A 16259-nucleotide genomic window follows, 5' to 3' on the forward strand; every position below is an offset into this window, starting at 1 on the left:
TGGGATTTTCTCTGTTTGCAGCCACCTGCCCCCGCCTGCCGGTCACCGCTGATCCTCGGCCTGCTCTGTTACCGCCATTTCGGTGATTCCTCCCCCCGCCGCTATGGATAACTCCGGGAAGGAGAAGGAGGCCATGCAGCTGCTGGCTGAGGCCGATAAGAAGATCCGGTCTTCTCAGTCCTTCTTCTCCGGGCTGTTCGGGTGAGTCGGGCGATGCTGGGGTGAGATCTGATGCGCATGACCGGACTGGTCGCCTTATACTACTGATACAGTCTGGTGTCTATCGGATCCAAGTATCAACCAATCAGATCTCTGCTCTCTTTTACCCAAACTATGTGAAAATAAAACCTGGGATCTGATTGGCTACCAAAAACAAATATTTCAGTTTGCTGTTGGTATCATCCAATCAGGCCCTTACTTCCTTCTTCCACCTTGCTGTAGTAAAATAAAAGCTGGAATCTGATTGGTTGCCGATATTAGCCAGTCAGACCACTGCTTTCTTCTTCCAAAACCTGGAAGCTGATTGGTTGCATTGTATCACTAGAACAGAATGTTACCCATGACAGCCAATCAAATCACTGCTTGCTACTCCAAGCCTGCTGCAGTAAAATGAAAGCGGATTGGTTGCGGTGGGCAATTCTGTGGCCTCCACCGTGAATGTTATTACATGGAGTTAGTTGTTAGCGGACGTCCATAGGTTTCCTGGGAACGGTTGCAAGAGGAAGTGGTCATGTGACTTGTCCACAGTCCGTGTAGAGACCAGTGTCATGTGATAATGTCAGACAGACAGCCCACATGACTGCAGCAGACTGAGTAGCCCCGCCCTTAAAGGGACTTTCCACTTTTATGTAAATAATGTTTTATAATTTCTCAGTCATTTTTCAAGATTTTTCTTTGTTGTCAGGGAATGAAATTTTTTTATTGTTATTACATAATGCAAATAACCATCAGCGAGTCACTGTATGATGGGGGAGGGGCGAGCCTCCGGATTATAGGAGGTCAGGTGTATATATTCTGTTCTGAGAATTTGCTACAATGTATCAGTGCATGGAAAAGCTGGTGTGGGGTCCGGGCTGCTCCCCTCAGAGGATTGAACGGATGTCAGATGTGTCCAGTGTTTGAGCCTGTGGGTTTGTGTTCCCGTTCACTGATGCAAACACCTATACTCCCCTCCAGCATCGGCACGGTCGCTCCCGGGGCTCGCCTGACACTGTGTCATGTGATCCCTGCAGCCAATCAGCGCTGGCTTCACTCTCTTACTTGCCATCCAGAGGTGATGACCGCTGCGACTGCTCTCGCTTCCTCCCGATCTCTTGATTTGTCCATAGGAGAGGAGAGTGAAACCAGCGCTGATTGGCTGCAGAGATCACGTGACACAGTCAGGCAAGCCCCGGGACGGCAGTGCTGAAACTGTGCCACTACTGGACGGGAGTATAAGTGTTATTAATTCACATGGGTATGAAGAGGAGTGGACAACCCCTTTTAAGGGGAGCTAGAAAGAGTCTTCCTTGTCCGCTCCAGTCTTGCAGCCGGCAGCAAAAGACAATTCATGGAAAACACAGACGTCTGCTTCACAAACTATAAGGGTGCGCCGGCGCCTAACATGTGGACGGAGCCTTAAAGGGGTTGTCCACTAAACAGATTATTCCAGCTTGGAATAAATGTGAATTCTGCAGCCGATCAGAGGCCAGCGATTGGCTGCAGGGCTCACGTGACGCAGCACTGATTACAGCGGAACGGTCCAGGTCTAGGAGCTGAGTTTTTGGGTTTATTTTGTCTCCTCCCTGGGCCCATTAATAATGGACGGACAACGGCAGAGATCTCGGAAATGGGGAGGAATTATAACACGAGGATTAGGAATCTGCAGAACACTTCATCATCCGGGGAGTAAGCGTTATTTTCCTGCATCCTGGAAAAACCTTTATATTTTTAATCTTTCTATGTGGATATTTTATTTTTTTATTTATTTATTTTTTTAAATTCGTGCATTGTCATGGAAACTGTCTCTAGAGGAATATTTGTCTGTGCGAGATGCCGAGCGGCTGCGGAAGCCACAGTGATACGTGATCGAGAGGGATATATATACTTATGGAGATCGATTCTCAGGATCCGGTCCAGCAGCCACATCGGGGATCTGCTGCCGTAGGACGGGAGCCTTGAGATCTGCCGTGACCCACCGGCTGTCGTGGCTCTTCCTTTGATTACCTGGCCTGGTGTGACGTCACACTTCAGCGGTGCAGTTGCGCCAGACCAATTAATCAAAAGCGGAGACTGGGCTCCCATCTGGACAGGGTATAAGCGTCGGCCCTCTCGGACCCAACAATGGGGCTTTGTGATTCTTTTTAGATAGAGCAATGGTTCTGCATGTGCCTCCAGAGCTGCACTCATAATTCTGCTGGCCATCTCTTAAATCAGTAGGAGCTCCTCCTAGATGACCGCAGTCCATACTACACTTCCCCCAGAATGATGGCCCCCAGGTCAGTCATATATACAGGGATGAATGCTGGAGTCCTGACATTGTGCACTACTGTACAGTACAGGATATAATGGTGTCGTTACTTACACAGGGGCTAATTCTTTATGGAAAGTGTTATACAGAGGTGGGCCAACACTTTATAGCTACTCCATCCCCCCAGTAATCAGGTTCCCACCCTGTGTTTTGTTATTCAGGGGCTCGTCCAAAGTGGAAGAAGCGTGCGAACTTTACGCCCGAGCAGCCAACATGTTCAAAATGGTGAAGAATTGGAGCGGTAAGTGCGGATCCCGAGAAAGTAACGAGGGCAGGAAGATTATTATTATTATTTATTGTTATAGCGCCATTTATTCCATGGCGCTTTACATGTGAGGAGGGGTATACATAATAAAAACAAGTACAATAATCTTAAACAATACAAGTCATAACTGGTACAGGAGGAGAGAGGACAAGGGATGGGTGAGAATACAATAGGCGAGATGAGGAGAGATGACGCCGCTCTCCCGTGTGAGGCTGCCACTCTCCCGTGTGAGGCTGCCGCTCTCCCGTGTGAGGCTGCCGCTCTCCCGTGTGAGGCTGCCGCTCTCCCGTGTGAGGCTGCCGCTCTCCCGTGTGAGGCTGCCGCTCTCCCGTGTGAGGCTGCCGCTCTCCCGTGTGAGGCTGCCGCTCTCCCGTGTGAGGCTGCCGCTCTCCCGTGTGAGGCTGCCGCTCTCCCGTGTGAGGCTGCCGCTCTCCCGTGTGAGGCTGCCGCTCTCCCGTGTGAGGCTGCCGCTCTCCCGTGTGAGGCTGCCGCTCTCCCGTGTGAGGCTGCCGCTCTCCCGTGTGAGGCTGCCGCTCTCCCGTGTGAGGCTGCCGCTCTCCCGTGTGAGGCTGCCGCTCTCCCGTGTGAGGCTGCCGCTCTCCCGTGTGAGGCTGCCGCTCTCCCGTGTGAGGCTGCCGCTCTCCCGTGTGAGGCTGCCGCTCTCCCGTGTGAGGCTGCCGCTCTCCCGTGTGAGGCTGCCGCTCTCCCGTGTGAGGCTGCCGCTCTCCCGTGTGAGGCTGCCGCTCTCCCGTGTGAGGCTGCCGCTCTCCCGTGTGAGGCTGCCGCTCTCCCGTGTGAGGCTGCCGCTCTCCCGTGTGAGGCTGCCGCTCTCCCGTGTGAGGCTGCCAATCCCATTCACATAGGTGGCCTAAATTTAGGAGGCGCCTTTGAGAATCACAACCTCTTTATTGAGCTGATCAAGGCCAAACCCAACACACGTTATATGAAAAGTCCCAGAGAATGAATCCTGCGGCCCGATATCTACATATGTCTGATCTGTACAGACTAAGGGCCCGGCTCATTCTTGCATTTGTTCTTTTTTTTTTTTTTGTATGTTTTTCATTGGCTCCTGATTGTTTCTAAACGTGCACATTTAAAGTCCATTTTTTGTTTTTGTTTTTTTTTTAAAATAATATATATATATTTTTATTTTTTGGAATGTTTATCATTGTTGGGCACTTTTTTAGGGTTTCCGGATGTTTTAGTCGGACTCATCAAGTGACTGTTTGTTTAAGAAGTTGCTACAGGTTTTTTGTTTTTTTTTACTCAAAAGTACTCTAGTCCTGGAGTAATTTTTTTCTTAGTGCACGCCTGAATTTTTGGTGACATTTTAGTAACTCTAAAAACAGACAAAAAGAAATAGCGTTTTTTGTTTGTTTTTTTGCACAAAAAAAATGAATGACTCACTTGCAACATATAGAAGAGTTAAGTGCAAAAAAAAAAGCAGAAAATACAAAAAAAAAAAGCTGTGTATGTGAAGGCTCTTTCCTCTCTTCTAGCTGCTGGCAATGCTTTCTGCCAGGCTGCCCAGCTGCATCTGCAGGTCCAGAGCAAACACGATGCCGCCACCAACTTTGTGGATGCCGGAAATGCTTTTAAGAAGGCCGACCCTCAAGGTAGGAAACCTGAAGTGTACGGGCGTAGTCAGACGGGCGTATAAACCGGGAGTGCAGCGCACGGACTGTCCGGCGGCTCTCCCCACCTGAGCCTGACAGCTGCATATATGGATTGTAGTTGTAAAGTGTGAAGTTTAATTAGTCACCTACGTCCTGGGACGCACAGGACAATGACCGTGGACGGCCGGAGGAGTGATACACGGGGAGTCAAAATCTGCAGTGGAGCTTTAATAAGTGAAATATTAACTTTAAGAAATGATAAATTAACCATAGAGGGCGGCCCGGCGGTAGTCGGTTAGGAGCTTGTTATCTTGTCGGCACATTTTATGGGCTGCCACTCATATCTTTGCTGTACATGATGCAGACGAGTCTGGTGCGGGGGTTCTTCCCATTTCATTTAAAAAAGGACAAAAAATTAATCATCATTTGCGACTGCTACAGCCAATCAGAGGCCTCTGCCGTGGCATGTGACCAATGAGGCTAGTGATTGGCTGCAGCGGTGACGTGAATGATGGATGTGACCTTCTCGCTGCACCACCGCAGATTACATGGCTGCATAATGGTCATTTTATTATTTTAACCCCTGCCTGCTCTGTAGCTATTTTTTTTTATAATCCTGGATAATTCTTTATAAACTTTCCCCCATCCAAGCCATTTTTTTTCCCCCTGGAATTTTTTCTGTTCTGCGGCCGTCCGGTCTCCTTCTCTCCGGCTTAATCAATAGTTTGAAGACGCAGGAACGTCCTGTCAAAATTGATTACTGCGCCGCTCATCCCGGTGGCTTTTGGCTAAAGACTCAATGAAAGGAATATAGTCAGAGAAAAGTACGTCTGACCATGAGCACATCACATGGCTGACGGGGGTCACGTCACAGTGGATGAAGTGTAAATGTGGCCGTGTCATCACAGGGCGGATGGGTGCTGAAAAGAATTCCAAAACTAAAGCTATTAGAATAATGGCGTGGTAGAACACAATATGTTCTTGTGTTAACCCTTTATTATGAAAAAAAGGGGCTTACGTAAAGTAAAAAAAAAAATATATAAAAAAATATTTAATTTCCAGTAAGCTCCTTTTACAGGCGAATTTATCGTTTTGTAATAAAGGGGTAACACAACAACCTGTGGCTCATTTTCTGTTTTCGCGCTCAGTACAGTGATCCGTGTCCACCATTGCTTCATTCAAGGCCCACTGTGCTCATGGCGCTGACAGTATGAGGATCTCGCTGCCATCAATAGTCGCACGCACATAGTCGCCTAATGTTACTCCATTGCCACAAACAGTTGAAACCAGCAGATTACATACACTATATAAAAAGACACATCTGAAGGTTTTTCTCAATATCTGACATTAAATCGGAATAAACCTTTCCCATTTTAGGCCAGTTAGGATTACCATAATTATTAATATTTGTCAAATGCCAGAATGAGAGAGATCAAGAGAGATAATGTTTTACGACATTTTTAATACTTACTGCAAAGTCAAAAGTTTACATACACTAAGATTACTATGCCTTTAAACAATTCTGGACTGCCCATAAGATGATGTCATGTGTTTGGAAGCTTCTGATAGGCTTTTTTGGAAAGATCTGAGTTAATTAGAGACACACCTGTGGATGTATTTTAATGCACACCTGAAACACACTGCTTCTTTGTGTAGCATCATGGGAAATTCTCAAGATATCAGGAAGATAATTGTGGCTCATCCTTGGGTACAATTTCAAGATGCCTGAAGGTGCCTTATTCATCTGTACAAACAATTATACGCAAGTACAAACAAGATGGGAATGTCCTGCCATCATACTGCTCATGAAGGAGAAGGGTTCTGTGTCCCAGAGATGAACGTGCTTTGGTCCGACATGTGCATATCAACCCAAGGACAAAAACAAAAGACCTTGTGAAGATGATGGTGGAAGCTGGTAAGATTTCCACAGTGACACGAGTACTGTATCAACATGGGGTGGAAGCCATTACTCCAAAAGAAACATAAAAAAGACAGATTAATGTTTGAAAATGCACACAGGAATAAAGTGCTTAATTTTTGGAGACGTCCTGTGGTCTGATGAAGCTGAAATTGAACTTTTTGGGCATAATGACCATTCTTGCGTTTGGAGGAAAAAGGGAGAAGCTTGGAAACCTTAGAACACCATCCCTACTGTGAAACATGGGGGTGGCAGCATCATGTTGTGGGGCTGTTTTGCTGCATGAGGGACTGATGCACTTCACAAAATAGATGGCATTATGAGAAAAGAAGATTATGTTGCAATACTGAAGCAACATCTCAAGACTTCAGTCAGGAAGTTAAAACTTGGGGGAAATGGGTCTTCCAAATGGACAATGACCCGAAGTATACTGCCAAAATGATAACAAAGTGGCTTAAGGATAACAAAGTCAATGTTTTGGAGCGGCAATCACAAAGCTCTGATCTCAATCCTATTGAAAATTTATGGGCAAAGTTGAAAAGGCCGGTGCGAGCAAGGCGACCTACAAACCTGCATCAGTTACACCAGTGTTGTCAGGAGGAATGGACCCAAATTCTGACCAACTATTGTGAGAAGCTTGTGGAAGGATATCCCAAATGTGTGACCCAAGTCATTCAGTTTAAGGGCAATGGTACCAAATACTAATGAAATGGATGGAAACTTTTGTCTTTGCAGTAAGTAATAAAAATGCCTTAAAACATTCTCTCTATCTATCTATCTCTCTATATATTCTGGCATTTGGCAAATATGATTAATTATGGTAATCGCAATTGACCTCAAACGGGAAAGGTTTATTCTGATTTCATGTCAGATATTGAGAAAAACCTGCAGATGTGTCTTTATATATAGTGTATGGAAACTTCTGGTTCCAACTGTATATACGTCTGAGTGATGCACCCGTACATGTCTGTGACTGATTCTTCCGCTGCACGTGATCTTATCTGACGCGGCCATCGCCATTGATCTGATAATCACATAACTCTGTTGCAGAGGCCATCAACTGTCTACTGCGGGCAATAGAGATCTACACTGACATGGTGAGTCACGCGTTTAGATATAAATCTATATAAGTGGAACCTCCAGTAAGAAAGATATATAATATATTATTTACAGTATATACACACATTGTACATGATGACCTGATGAGACTGACTTTGTTCTTGTGCCTCACAGGGAAGATTCACCATCGCAGCCAAGCATCACATATCCATAGCGGAGATCTATGAGTCCGAGTTGGTGGATATAGAGAAGGTTTGTGATTATTTCTACACTCTTGTACAGCCCAGATCGGAGAGGACTCCAATACTGATCATTTAACCTTTCAGACAATACTGTTGCAGCATCTAAGTGGTTAAACGCAGGGCAGGGTTAGGGGGAGTTCTGTTACTCCGTTGATTTTATTTATTTATATGGCACCTTAGTGTCTAATAAAGGCCCCCAGGTCTACCTAAGCACTACTCAAAAAAGATGGCTTAGCAACCCCCCTAGTAAAATGAAATAAATGTACAGCTGCAGCGACATAATGCAATAACATACAATAAAATATACACCACCGCACACTGAGAGTCAATAAATGCATTATTTTATAATAATGAGGTTCTTGGTACATTTTGATCAAATTGTGTGAGCCCTTCTGCCAGTGTAAAAAAAACAAAACAAAAAAAACAACAAAAAAACTCCTATAGTTAGAACGATTAAAAAAAGAATGATCAAGTTATCATGTTTTCGGATATCACGTGACTTTTCACCGCTCTCACGCCTTTCCTTTCCAGGCCATAGCGCACTACGAGCAGGCTGCGGATTACTACAAGGGAGAGGAATCTAACAGGTAAGTGCTTGTCGGGGTTGATAAATGCATGGCAGATAATTTGGGAGCATCTAGAAAACTTTTCTGTGTAAAGTCCCATTTTGGGATCATAAATGGCTGCCGGCAAATAAAGGTTCGGTCACACCTGTTGTAGCCACAATTGATTTTCTCGTTTAGCCAATTTGATGCATATTTCGTCTCGGTGTCAGCCCGTACTTATATTATCGCACCTATAGTATTTCTGCTTCTCTTTCAGTTCTGCCAATAAATGTCTGCTGAAAGTCGCCACTTACGCGGCACAACTGGAACAATACCCGAAAGCCGTAGAAATCTATGAGCAGGTAGATATGCCAAGACTTTATGACCATGACCACCGTCCGTCACATATTCATTATCTGATTATTTTTCTTTTTTTCTTTTTTTTTTTTTTCTCTCCTCTACATGTTAGGTTGGCACCAATGCGATGGACAGCCCCCTCCTGAAGTACAGTGCCAAAGAATATTTCTTCAAAGCCGCCCTTTGCCATTTCTGCATCGATATGTACAACGCTAAGGTAACGAGTTTTGGCAGGGATGGGGGTGTAGCCGATGGGCCGGATGCTCGTCTTACTGACCTGTATGTTTGCATCGCAGCTGGCTGTCCAGAAATACGAGGAGATGTTCCCAGCCTTCTCCGATTCCAGGGAGTGTAAACTTGTTAAGGTAATTTTATAAAAACCTACATTGGATTTTTTAAAAATAAAAAAAATCAGAAATATCATAGGTAAAGGTAGAAAATGTCAATTTTTAAAAAAAATTGTTCTATTCTTACCTTATCGGATCACAGTCTTTCTAGTTTGTCTTGTAATCCTCTCTTGAATCATTGCAGAAACTTCTTGAAGCTCATGAAGAGCAGAATGTGGACAACTATACGGATGCAGTAAGTCATTACTTTTAGATATAATGTTTTGGGTTGTGTCTAAAAACCAGCGCTGGAGTTAAAGCTCCTGCAGTCCTGCAAGAGCAAGTCGGCTGCCAGTGTCAGAGCTAGCTGGAGGCCCAGGGGAGAAGACAGAAGTGGAGCATCACCGCCTCTGCTCTTCCAATGTGCATATTGTGCGACTATGTGAGGAATATAGGCAACAGCAATGGGACCTGGGAGCACACGGCTCCCCGCTCCTCCCCAGGAGAGCAAACTCAGAACAGCTCTGCCTGTGATTAGTGTCAATAGTGGGGACGGGTTTCCCTGTAACTGAGGATTGTACGGAAGCTGCAGGTACTATGTAAATTAGAAAATGTGAGAAATGTTATGATTTCTTTGGGAACATCTCATGTAGTGATGAGTAAAAAGATTAATGGCAACTAGTCCAGTCCTCAGCCTGGGTACCGTGAATTATTTGGCTCATCTTGTACATCACTTAATGCAAGATGTACAAACGTAGAAAAAGACAAAAAAAACCTTTACTAATCTGCATAGACATCTACAATGGTAATCTAATTAGATATTATATATTCTAGATAATCCCTTTACAGCACTCTATAGGCCTTGATAGATAACCCCTTTACTGCACTCTATAGGCCTCGATAGATAACCCCTTTACTGCACTCTATAGGCCTCGATAGATAACCCCTTTTACTGCACTCTATAGGCCTCGATAGATAACCCCTTTTACTGCACTCTATAGGCCTCGATAGATAACCCCTTTACTGCACTCTATAGGCCTCGATAGATAACCCCTTTTACTGCACTCTATAGGCCTCGATAGATAACCCCTTTACTGCACTCTATAGGCCTCGATAGATAACCCCTTTTACTGCACTCTATAGGCCTCGATAGATAACCCCTTTACTGCACTCTATAGGCCTCGATAGATAACCCCTTTACTGCACTCTATAGGCCTCGATAGATAACCCCTTTACTGCACTCTATAGGCCTCGATAGATAACCCCTTTACTGCACTCTATAGGCCTCGATAGATAACCCCTTTACTGCACTCTATAGGCCTCGATAGATAACCCCTTTACTGCACTCTATAGGCCTCGATAGATAACCCCTTTACTGCACTCTATAGGCCTCGATAGATAACCCCTTTACTGCACTCTATAGGCCTCGATAGATAACCCCTTTACTGCACTCTATAGGCCTCGATAGATAACCCCTTTACTGCACTCTATAGGCCTCGACAGATAACCCCTTTACTGCACTCTATAGGCCTCGACAGATAACCCCTTTACTGCACTCTATAGGCCTCGACAGATAACCCCTTTACTGCACTCTATAGGCCTCGACAGATAACCCCTTTACTGCACTCTATAGGCCTCGACAGATAACCCCTTTACTGCACTCTATAGGCCTCGATAGACAACCCCCTTTAATATGGCGACCACCTAATTATTACCTGTCTTCTCATTCAACAGGTAAAAGAGTTTGACTCCATCTCCCGCTTGGACCAGTGGCTCACCACAATGCTATTGCGCATCAAGAAGACCATTAAAGGAGAAGAAGAGGACTTGCGTTAATGGTCGTACCTTCGCTCTCCTTCCCCATTAGCCGGAGCCCACATCAGGAATTTTAGGGTGTGATGGGGGAACACTACTTTAAGCCCATTTTCTTTTTTTTTTTTAATTCAAACTGAGCACAAGATCCTCTGTCGCTTCCGTTGACTCTTTGTTAGGGATCCGTTGACTCCGCAGAGTGGACGCAGCCTTTAAGGCAATGGAGGGTGGCATCATTGAGCTCCTGTCTATCCTCCTACAGGCTGCGGTCACCGTGTGTCGTCACTGGATGTCCCCGTAAGATCAGATTATACAATATCAGTCCGCAGCTGGGCATTGTGCACGTTTTTAGCTACGCCCTCGTCAACTTTTAGGTGGGATCCTTTCCCCCGCTGTCACATTTTGACAGTATATATTTGTGCAATCCTCGCTTTTGGAGTGGCAGGCTCAGTCATTATACCATTGCATGGATTTTGGGGGCATGGACGGATGGGGAGGGGGATAAAATGCAAAACAAAAACTTGATCTGAAGAGTCGAAATATTATATTATCCTTACCGTACACATGAGAATATATGTATAATTTTTCCTAAACTTGCAGCTTGACCAAATGTTGGGGTTTTGTGTATTTTAGCTAGAGGCCAGTTGCCTGGGCTAGCCATTCCTGTAGGGTTCATGGGGGTCACTGCTCCACTAAACCTTATAGACCTGTACAAAGTATATAAAAGAAAGTAAAATAATACAAAAAAATTCTCTATATACATATCCTACAACAAGCTGCATACAGAGAACTGGGTCCAGAAAACAAGCCATTCTTTCTTTTAGTAACACATGGCCGATGTCTGAATATGAGGCCCTGGAAATACAGGTGATGCCAATCCAGCCCTCTGGGAAGGGCTCCATGGAGGGAGAGGGGGCATCATTGCACCCGCGGGGTCTCAGTTTGCCGTGTGACGGTTGCTTCTTCCCTGTGCATAGTGCTGTAGATCTGCGTACTTATCTGCTTTCTCGGAGGCAGATTCATTTCTGTTCATATCCTTTTGTCTCGTCTGTCGTCTTGTGAACCATCTCATTAATAATTCAGCTGAGCCCGTGTTAAATAAAGCAATTGGGATGTAAGATCTGTGGAAGCCTGGTGTTTCTCTGTCACACGAACGCTACCCAGGAGGCAGATGCGGGAACCTGAGTTAATATTTTTTTGGGAAAAAAACACAATACGAGGTGGAAGATATAATGGCGCCATCACATGACCAAGGTGCACGTAAAAAATCAGGAACATGTACGACTAGTACTTGGATTTAAAGCAAACTTTCAATTTTACAACTTGGCCTGTGTTTATCGGTGAGGGTCCAATGGTAAAACTGGAGAGATAAGAGCGCCAATAGGGTCTTATAACCGCGTGGTGCAAAATATTATAGGTACACTCACCTGATAGGGTTGTGACAGTCACAACTCCTATAGAAACATGTAAAGGCTGCAGCAGGGACCACCAGGGAGATACGTTGTAATGAATGAGGAATATGGTGGTTCGGGGTCCGCGCTGCCCAAGGTTCAAAGATGCAATCACGCACGAAGGTGAAGCATGAATGCGGTTTAATGTCAGCGCGTTTCAAGGTTGACAATCATTGCGGTTTGGAAACCTTGAAACGCGTTGACAATAAACCGCATTCATGCTTCCCCTTCGTGCGTGATTGCATCTTTGAACCTCGGGCAGCGCGGACCCCGAACCACCATATTCCTCATTCATTGCAATGGGGCCTTACATAAAGAATCAATACATTGGTGACTTTTAGGTCGTGTTGTTTTTACAAAGTAAGCAGAATTGTGAATTCAGCACTGGGCGAATTACAAGATCAAGGCAAGGTGTATGCAAAATGACTCACTAATTATGTGGCTTATACACTGCTTAAAAACATAAAGGGAACACTCAAACAACACAATGTAATTCCAGGTCAATCACACTTCTGTGAAATCAGTCTGTCCAGTTATGAAGCAACACTGATTGTGAATCAATTTCTCCTGCTGCTGTGCAAATGGAGCAGACAACAATGATAGGCAATTAGCAAGACAACACCTATAAACGAGTGGATCTGCAGTGGATGACCACAGACCATTTCTCTGTTCTCATCCTTTTTGGCTGTTTTGGTCACTTTAGCATTTTGTCATTGCTCTCACCCCTAGAGGTACAGTACAGTAGTATGAGGCTGTGTCTACAGTACAACCCACATAAGTTGCTCAGGTAGTGCAGCTCATTCAGGATGGCACATCAATGCGAGCTGTGGCAAGAAGGTTTGCTGTGTCTGTCAGCACAGTATCCAGAGCATGGAGCAGATACCAGGAGACAGGCTAGTACACCAGGAGACGTGGAGGGGGCTGTAAGAGGGCAACAACCCAGCAGCAGGACTGCTACCTTCTCCATTGTACAAGGAGGAGCAGTGCCAGAGCCCTGCAAAATGACCTCCAGCAGTCCCCTAACATGCATGTATCTGCTCAAACTGTCAGAAACAGACTCCATGAGGATGGTCTGAGGGCCTGATGTCCACAAGTGGGTGCTGTGCTTACAGCCCAACACCGTGCAGGGTAATTGGCATTTGCCAGAGAGCGCCAAGATTGGCAGATTCCACATTGGCACCCTGTGCTCATCACAGATGAGAGCAGGTGTTTGTTTTTTTTACTTATTAGATGAGCAAATCCTAATGAATATATTTGGTAAATATTGGGATTCATTATTATTTTTTTTACAGGCTTAATAAAACACAATAGGGGAGACATTTACTTAAGTTCGATGTTCATGAAATCTGTCCCATTAACGCTGCAGTTGTGGCACAGGACCCTTTTTGCGTTTCTCTTTAGTTTATATCGCCACCATATGCCACAGCACTCTACGGACATCATCATCACTGTCCCCATTGGTGCTCACAATCTACATTCCCAATTAACCCCTTCATGACCCAGCCTATTTTGGCCTTAATGACCTTGCCATTTTTTGCAATTCTGACCAGTGTCCCTTTATGAGGTAATAACTCAGGAACGCTTCAACGGATCCTTGCGGTTCTGAGATTGTTTTTTCGTGACATATTGGGCTTCATGTTAGTGGTAAATTTAGGTCGATAATTTCTGAGTTTATTTGTGAAAAAAAACGGAAATTTGGCGAAAATTTTGAAAATTTTGCAATTTTCACATTTTGAATTTTTATTCTGTTAAACCAGAGAGTTATGTGACACAAAATAGTTAATAAATAACATTTCCCACATGTCTACTTTACATCAGCACAATTTTGGAAATAATTTTTTTTTTTGCTAGGAAGTTATAAGGGTTAAAATTTGACCAGTGATTTCTCATTTTTACAACAAAATTTACAAAACCATTTTTTTTAGGGACCACCTCACATTTGAAGTCAGTTTGAGGGTTCTATATGGCTGAAAATACCCAAAAGTGACACCATTCTAAAAACTGCACCCCTCAAGGTGCTCAAAACCACATTCAAGAAGTTTATTAACCCTTCAGGTGTTTCACAGCAGCAGAAGCAACAAATAGGGGAAAAATTAACATTTAACTTTTTAGTCACAAAAATGATCTTTTCGCAACAATTTTTTTATTTTCCCAAGGGTAAAAGGAGAAACTGGACCACGAATGTTGTTGTCCAATTTGTCGTGAGTACGCTGATGCCTCATATGTGGGGGTAAACCACTGTTTGGGCGCACGGCAGGGCTCGGAAGGGAAGGAGCGCCATTTGACTTTTTCAATGGAAAATTAGCTCCAATCGTTAGTGGACACCATGTTGCGTTCGGAGAGCCCCTGTGTGCCTAAACATTGGAGCTCCCCTACAAGTGACCCCATTTTGGAAACTAGACCCCCCAAGGAACTAATCTAGATGTATAGTGAGCACTTAAAACCCCCAGGTGCTTCACAGAAGTTTATAACGCAGAGCCATGAAAATAAAAAAAATATTTTTCTTTCCTCAAAAATGATTTTTAGCCCGGAGTTTTTAATTTTCCCAAGGATAATAGGAGAAATTGGACCCCAAATGTTGTTGTACAGTTTGTCCTGAGTACGATGATACCCCATATGTGGGGGTAAACCACTGTTTGGGCGCACGGCAGGGCTCGGAAGGGAAGGCACGCCATTTGGCTTTTTGAATGGAAAATTAGCTTCAATCATTAGCGGACACCATGTCGCGTTTGGAGAGCCCCTGTGTGCCTAAACATTGGAGCTCCCACACAAGTGACCCCATTTTGGAAACTAGACCTCCCAAGGAACTAATCTAGATGTGTGGTGAGCACTTTGAACCCTCAAGTGCTTCACAGAAGTTTATAACGCAGAGCCATGAAAATAAAAAATTATTTTTCTTTCCTCAAAAATGATTTTTTAACCCACAATTTTTTATTTTCCCAAGGGTAACAGGAGAAATTGGACCCCAAAAGTTGTTGTGCAGTTTCTCCTGAGTACGCTGATACCCCATATGTGGGGGTAAACCACTGTTTTGGCACACGTCGGGGAGCGGAAGGGAAGTAGTGACGTTTTGAAATGCAGACTTTAATGGAATGCTCTGCGGGCGTCACGTTGCATTTGCAGAGCCCCTGATGTGTCTAAACAGTAGGAACTCCCCACAATTGACCCCACTTTGGAAACTAGACCCCCAAGGGAACTTATCTAGATGTGTGGTGAGCACTTTGAACCCCCAAGTGCTTCACAGAAGTTTATAACGCAGAGCCGTGAAAATAAAAAATGTGTTTTCTTTCCTCAAAAATATTTTTTTAGCCCAGAATTTTTTAATTTTCCCAAGGGTAACAGGAAAAATTTGACCCCAAAAGTTGTTGTCCAGTTTCTCCTGAGTACGCTGATACCCCATATGTGGGGGTAAACCACTGTTTGGGCACATGGCGGGGCTCGGAAGGGAAGTAGTGACGATTTGGAATGCAGACTTTGATGGAATGGTCTGCGGGAATCATGTTACGTTTGCAGAGCCCCTGATGTGCCTAAACAGTAGAAACCCCCCACAAGTGACCCCATTTTGGAAACTAGACCCCCCAAGGAACTTATCTAGATGTGTGGTGAGCACGTTCAACCCCCAAGTGCTTCACAGAAGTTTACAACGCAGAGCCGTGAAAATAAAAAATAATTTTTCTTTCCTCAAAAAAGATGTTTTAGCAAGCAATTGTTTATTTTCACAAGGGTAACAGGAGAAATTGGACCCCAATATTTGTTGCCCAGTTTGTTGTGAGTACGCTGATACCGCATATGTGGGGGTAAACCACTGTTTGGGCGCACGTCAGGGCTCGGAAGGGAAGTAGTGACATTTGAAATGCAGACTTTGATGGAATGGTCTGCGGGCGTCACGTTGCATTTGCAGAGCCCCTGATGTGCCTAAACAGTAGAAACACCCCACAAGTGACCCCATTTTGAAAACTAGACCCCAAAAGGATCTTATCTAGATGTGTGGTGAGCACTTTCAACCCCCAAGTGTTTCACATAAGTTTATAACGTAGAGCCGTGAAAATAAAAAATAATTGTTCTTTCCTCAAAATTATGTTTTAGCAAGTAATTTTTTATTTTTGCAAGGGTAACACGAGAAATTGGACCCCAATAGTTGTTGCACAGTTTGTCCTGA

General features: G+C 44.5%; 1 protein-coding gene across 2 annotated transcripts; it reads left to right on the forward strand.

Annotated features, from left to right (window-relative positions):
* Positions 1 to 68: 68 nt before the first annotated feature.
* NAPA (NSF attachment protein alpha) lies at positions 69 to 11767 on the forward strand. Of its 2 annotated transcripts, none has more exons than XR_013221359.1 (11): positions 69 to 201; positions 2671 to 2750; positions 4274 to 4390; positions 7359 to 7405; positions 7542 to 7619; positions 8141 to 8196; positions 8432 to 8516; positions 8624 to 8728; positions 8808 to 8876; positions 9043 to 9696; positions 10016 to 11767. XR_013221359.1 is itself a non-coding variant. In XM_077285725.1 (11 exons), the coding sequence occupies exons 1-11, from the start codon at positions 104 to 106 to the stop codon at positions 10671 to 10673; spliced, it is 888 nt and encodes a 295-aa protein (XP_077141840.1). In that variant the 5' UTR covers positions 69 to 103; the 3' UTR covers positions 10674 to 11767. The 2 variants fall into 2 exon arrangements, 1 of the variants encoding a protein (XP_077141840.1); XM_077285725.1 differs by having other exon boundaries at positions 9043 to 9093; positions 10572 to 11767.
* Positions 11768 to 16259: the final 4492 nt, after the last annotated feature.

This window comes from Ranitomeya variabilis, chromosome 2 (genome assembly GCF_051348905.1).
Source record: "Ranitomeya variabilis isolate aRanVar5 chromosome 2, aRanVar5.hap1, whole genome shotgun sequence".
Classification (NCBI taxonomy): domain Eukaryota; kingdom Metazoa; phylum Chordata; class Amphibia; order Anura; family Dendrobatidae; genus Ranitomeya; species Ranitomeya variabilis.

Excerpts from the sequence above, each read along its gene's own strand:
- NAPA (XM_077285725.1), top strand. The coding sequence starts at position 104 with ATGGATAACTCCGGGAAGGAGAAGGAGGCCATGCAGCTGCTGGCTGAG. Across the intron at positions 2,751-4,273 it reads AATGGTGAAGAATTGGAGCG|CTGCTGGCAATGCTTTCTGC; the intron begins GTAAGTGCGGAT and ends CCTCTCTTCTAG. Across the intron at positions 7,406-7,541 it reads TAGAGATCTACACTGACATG|GGAAGATTCACCATCGCAGC; the intron begins GTGAGTCACGCG and ends TGTGCCTCACAG.